General features: G+C 38.0%; 1 protein-coding gene across 2 annotated transcripts; it reads right to left on the bottom strand.

Moving 5' to 3' along the window:
* Nucleotides 1–346: 346 nt before the first annotated feature.
* Nucleotides 347–4540, bottom strand: Adam34 (a disintegrin and metallopeptidase domain 34). 2 transcript variants are annotated; one of them, XM_039094826.2, is made up of 2 exons: nucleotides 4449–4540; nucleotides 347–2759 (listed from the first exon to the last, which is right to left on the bottom strand). In XM_039094826.2, the coding sequence occupies exon 2, from the start codon at nucleotides 2628–2630 to the stop codon at nucleotides 492–494; it is 2139 nt and encodes a 712-aa protein (XP_038950754.1). In that variant the 5' UTR covers nucleotides 2631–2759; nucleotides 4449–4540; the 3' UTR covers nucleotides 347–491. The 2 variants fall into 2 exon arrangements, with proteins under 2 accessions (XP_038950754.1, NP_001128562.1); NM_001135090.2 differs by having other exon boundaries at nucleotides 4386–4522.
* Nucleotides 4541–5845: the final 1305 nt, after the last annotated feature.

Below are 5845 nucleotides of genomic sequence, written 5' to 3'. Positions count from 1 at the left end.
TGTTGATGGAAGACATTTACTAATTCTGCTCTTAACAGGTAAAAAATTGAATAAAAGAAGTTGTGTAGGACTACCTTTTATTTGTTGGTGAATGCTTTTGATACTAAAACAAGGTAGGAGAGCCAGATCCAGAACTTCTGTCTTGGAAATACAGAGAGAGAGAGAGAGGGAGAGAGAGAGAGAGAGAGAGAGAGAGAGAGAGAGAGAGAGAGAGAGAGAGAGAGGGGGGGGGGAGGGAGGAAGAGAGGGAAGGAGGGGGAGGGGGAGGGGGAGGGGGAGGGGGAGGGGGAGAGGGAGAGGGAGAGGAGTAACATATGTTAAAATGTCTACACATTAGTACCTGAAGGAAGTTTTATAGGGTATATTTTATTGTTTCTTTTACCTGTGGCATTTTCCCCTTCAGGTTTTGCAAGTTTGTAGACCAGAGATTGTGTTTTCTGGTGAGATTTTTTATCACCAGATTCTGAGTGTGGCACAGCTTATTTTCAGGATCATTTCCTTAACTTACGAAGGCCATACAAAGAAATTAAGCCAAGCACATACAGAATTAAAAAAGCTAGGAAGTACATACTCCAATTGGTAGGAGATGAGATCACTGGAGGTGGTCCACTATCTATACTACCTCCATAGCCACGTAGTCGACAGTCCGGTGGTTCCCATGTGATGTCACAATGGCAGTGGTGTTTATTGTTGCAGACACCTTGCATATTGCATAACTGTGGTGAACAGTTACTTATCAGAACAGACTTGCTGACACACTTTCTGTCAACACATAAATAGTCTGGAGCACAAACTGTGCCATCGCTCACTGCTCCAAAGTCATCTATGGGTATCCCAAAATGATAGTCCATAGTCCAGCAGGTGACATTATTGAAGTGAGTATAATGCACTGTTTCGTGGTTTTTCCTCTGGGGAAGTTCTGTCACATTCTCACACTGAATTCGCCCACAGAATACATCAGCAGGTTGGCATCTTCTGTATTTAGAACTATCATTACCACAGTTACCGAAACGGTCACCCCGTTTGTTCATTTCCGTGTAGCAAATTTCACCGGCACTTCTACTTCCATTGCCAAAAATATTTCGACACTGTTCATCATGTTGATGACATGCCATTTTATAGCAGTAGCCATCACCACTACAAGGGTTTCCGTCCTCTTTATACACATCTCCTGGACACTCGTGTGAAGATCCATTGCACCACTCGGGAAGATCACATTCATTTTTCTCTTTTCTACACACAGTGCCTGTTGGAAGGAACTGGCAATCTTTGCAACAAAGCCCAAAAGCACATTGTGCACCAGGTTTGAGAACACAGTCCTCGCTACAGCATGGATCTTTCAGACAGGATTCCAAGTTCCCACAATCACACTGCTCTTCTTCCTCAACCATCTTATTTCCACACACAGTCAGGGTCAGGTTTGTTTTCAGTGCATCTGGAATATCGTATAAGCAACTTCTTTTGTTTACAACTGAATACATTTCTTCATAACTACAGTTGCTGAATTTGGGGGAATTAGACTTATATGGGGCCATTATGCAGCTTTGTCTCCCACAAGTACATCCACTGACATCATGCATCATACCCAAGTTATGACCCATCTCATGTGCTATAATGAATGCCATGTCTGACAATGAATCAGAAATGAAACTGTTAACTGCACAATTAAGAGTTATACAAACTGTACCTACATTAGCTAAACCTAAATATATACCATATCCACGTTTGACATAAAGGTGTATGATATCATGTCTAATACGATTGCCAATCGTATTTATCTTCCAAGTACAGAACGCAGTTAAGACCATCTGTATATCTTGTTCTACATTGACTAAGTTTCTTTCACTCCACACTTGAAGAGTGGTTAAAACCACATCAGTATCTATTTGAAGATAGTACCCATTTATTCCATTGACTATTTGCAACATATCTTGGATACAAGTTGTGGTATTATTATTTCTATGAACATACCGATTATGGTCTAGTACAACAAAATAATCAATAAACCTGTGATGTGTCCACCAATTCTCATATGGGTTTTGCAAAAGAATGGAGTCATTGTTTTCTTGGAGCTTCATTTGTCGTGCTATTTCCTTTTCTGATAACCCGCATCTCATGGTGAATGATTCTGACTTGTCAGTGTCCACTTTATAAGCCAGATGTTCAAATGTTGAACTTGAGCTCTTGGGCATGATTTCATAAGTTGTGCCGTTTATCTCTAGTATGCCTTGCAAACTCCCGAAACAGGTGTTAATAATAACAAGGGACTCTGGGTCTTCATCCACATAACCGAGGTAGTAGCAGTCATTTTGCACAAAAGGCTGTTCTTCAAGGAGATCACCTTGCTGAGTATAAGTGAATAGTATGAAGTTTCTGGATATCAAGTTTTTTTTGGGTTTCATATTGATTATGTGTCTCTGCCCCTCAATGTTCAGGTTATAGGACAACCAACCTGGGGAAATATTATTTCTGTTAGTGACAGTGACCCTCAAGGGTATCACTGCTTCTGGAAAGCTACTGTACTTAGCATGGCCCATTGGTGACCATGCAGAGAGGAAGAACATCTTCCACAGGCAGAACTTAAGGAACATGTCCCTTTTATGGACCATGGCCTCACCCACAGTCACCATGCCCTATTAGAGACAAAGGAGGAGCTTGAGAAGGCCTTGCTCTCCCAGTCCTCACTTGCACTGGTTGCAGGCAGCAATCGCCTTTAATCATGGGTCTTCTGACAGAATTGAGTCATAAGAGCAGCAGGACTAAAAAAAAAACAGGTAAATAAGGGCAAACATAAGAATTGGTAAATCACGGTCAAGTTAAATTAGCTGGCATAACTGGAGAGAATGGGTTGAAATCAATTAATCTCTGCTCCAAGATGTTTCAACAACACACTTTTATTTTCCTTAAATGGTGTAGTGTACTCTTCTGTAAATATATTTCTAAAACACTCCCAGTTCTGAATGGGACAATAAAAATAAATTACCCTTACTTCCATGTGGTTTCTGAATATTCCAATTTTCCATCCTTCCTCAACTGTAATTGTAGATTTCCTATGCTAAACATTAAAGCTGTCATTGCTTTCATATAGCTAGTTGGAACCCTCCTCCACAACCCTACTGCTTACTGAGTGCATTTGCCTGTTTCCTTCTGTCCTTGATGTGTCATTGCTCTGGGTGTCAGAAACATATTTCAGGCTGTAAATTATTCTCATTTCTTCATATGATTTTTAAAAATGTTCTTGCATGCGAGTCTAAACCTCATGGGCATGTTGATATATGTGTAAAAGTGAATTCCTCCTGACTATACCCCTTGTTTGTGCCATTAGTTCCAAATTTTAGTGTTTCATTTATTTATTGTTTGTGCATATATCTGAAAGTACATATGTATATAAGCATGTGTGTATATGTGTCCGAGGGTATATGTCTTTGTGTGCATGTGTTTGTCTCTCTTTAGAGAAGTCTACCACAAGTTTTGGATCTCATTCCTAGGCCATCATCCACCTTGTTTCTCAGTATAGAGGTGGTAACTGACATTGTACTCTCTAACGTATTAAGAACTGATCACCAGCAAGCCTTAGAAATCTGTGTATTTCTGCCTTCTCATAGCTAGAATTGCAAGCACAGACAAGAAAACATTTTAGACAGGCTTCAGGATTCCTTATCATGTCTGTGTTGCTTTTTGCAACATTCATTTTACCCAATAAGCTCTCTCTGTCTCTTGTCTGATCTCTTTAGTGTATTACTATTTTAAAAAATAATTAAGGAACAATATGTACTAACATATACAGATGAAAAGACTGTATACGAAAAAGTATATTAAAGAGATATTTAGTGGCATTATAATAAAACTCTGATTAAAACTCTAACATGCTGATGATTATCCAAAAATACTTTGCTTTAGATTTGATAATTGTCATAGAAAGTATATTTCTGGTATAAAGGATAATAATAATAATAATAATAATAATAATAATAATAATAATAGAGCAAGCTCTTTCATTACTGCATAAAATAATTTTACCATCCACAACTCCAGAAAAAAGATAAGATTTTTCTTTTCTTTTAAACTTCGGTACAATTATTTTAACCTAGATTTCATGGTGGCTCACAGACATCTGATTTTACCCCATTTTTTTTTCTGCTCACAGCTTCATCTGATTTATTTATAGCTAGCCACTTACCACCCAAGATCTTTAACAATTTAGGATGTAGTGAATTACACTAATAACATTAAAGTCACTGTAACAAAATAGAAGAGATTGGAAATATCTGAAGAATATAAATGCCATCCCCAACAGAAACAATTGGCAAGGAACTGAGGTCTCTATGTGTTCCTCCCCTAATTATCTGTGCTTCTGTCCCTTATTGAATCTGCTAAAGGCTTACGATCAGGTGAAGAGGTGCCTATGTTCCTTTCTTGTTTTGGTCTTGCTCACAAAACATTTTTACCTAAAAAGGTGGTTGTTTGAGAATGCCCAAGAGAATATGAACCCCCCATTTCTCTCTCATGGTTTATGTTCTAGATTCATGTGCCTAGCAACAGCATCCTTTAATCTAAGAACTTAGCAAGTGATGGGGTTCTTCCTCATGGTTCTTCTACCAAGTCAACCAAAGTTATTCAGTTTCCTCTTTTCTGTCAGTAAGTCTAACTTCTTTCTCTTCATATGCTATACTCCAGTGTCTCTGGCTCAATAAATTTCATTTCCAAATTCATATTTTTCCTTTTATACTGTAAAACTATTTGGACTTTCTATTTTGTCATATAATAATCACTGTTCTTTTGTTTAGTCTTAACCATAATAAGGAATACTCAAAGCACTTCAGATTATGGAAAAGAATTTCTGTCTTTTGAAATATACTCTTAAAAAAATCAATTGTCTGCCATTAGTTTTATTTTTATCAGGTCAGTGAAGACCCCTGAGACATTGAACACCTGCACTGTAGGGTACTTTCTATGTCATACAACTGTTACTCAAGGTAATATATGGTAATGAGTTTGGAAAGGTGGGGAGTAACAGCATAGGGGTAAATTTTTGGTAGTGGGGTAGCTCATAACTGAGAAACATTAATCTGGGAGCAGTGTATTTAATAGATCGATTAGAAAATGGTGAGGACGTCTTGGTTTGCTGATTAAGATTACTAATGTCTGGGGCTGGAGAGATGGCTCAGCCGTTAAAGGCTAGGCTCACAACCAAAAATATAAGATTACTAATGTCTGGGTGCTTGATCACTTGCCAGTACGTTTTATTAATCCTTCCATATTTTTTTTATTATTTTCTAGGAGAATTTTTTCCTTTATATTTTATTACACTTTTTTCTCATCCTGGAACTCATTTCAGATCTGTCTCCCCATTCCAACTCACCAAACTTTAAGTTTCTCTCTGTCTTAAAACACAGCGAAACATCAAGAAATACAACAACAAAACAACAATAACAAAACAACAACAACAACAACAACAACAACAACAACAACAACACAAGACACTAAAGGACCTGAATTCCACTGAGTGCTGGCCAATTGTCTGTGATCATCATGTCTGCTAACAAATGAGTGGGGTTAGAATACGTAGTTTCACTATAGTAAAAAAAACCCAAAACCCTATTTTTTCCTTTTCCTGCAATTATCACTTGCACATAGCTTGAACAGGTATGTTTTTTTTCACGTGTGTGTGTGTGTGTGTGTGTGTGTGTGCGTGTGTGTGTGTGTGTGTGTGAGTTTATACGTGTGTCCGTCTTATGTCTGTAAAATGCTATTTCCTTAACGATCCATCTTCTCTTGCTCATAGAATCGTTACATTTCCTGCTCCACAATAATCTGTGACTGCTGAGGGGAGGGTTTTGATCAG

This window comes from Rattus norvegicus, chromosome 16 (genome assembly GCF_036323735.1).
Source record: "Rattus norvegicus strain BN/NHsdMcwi chromosome 16, GRCr8, whole genome shotgun sequence".
Taxonomy (NCBI): Eukaryota; Metazoa; Chordata; class Mammalia; order Rodentia; family Muridae; genus Rattus; species Rattus norvegicus.
This window is presented reverse-complemented; position numbering and strand designations above follow the sequence as displayed.

Excerpts from the sequence above, each read along its gene's own strand:
- Adam34 (XM_039094826.2), bottom strand. The coding sequence starts at position 2,630 with ATGGTGACTGTGGGTGAGGCCATGGTCCATAAAAGGGACATGTTCCTT.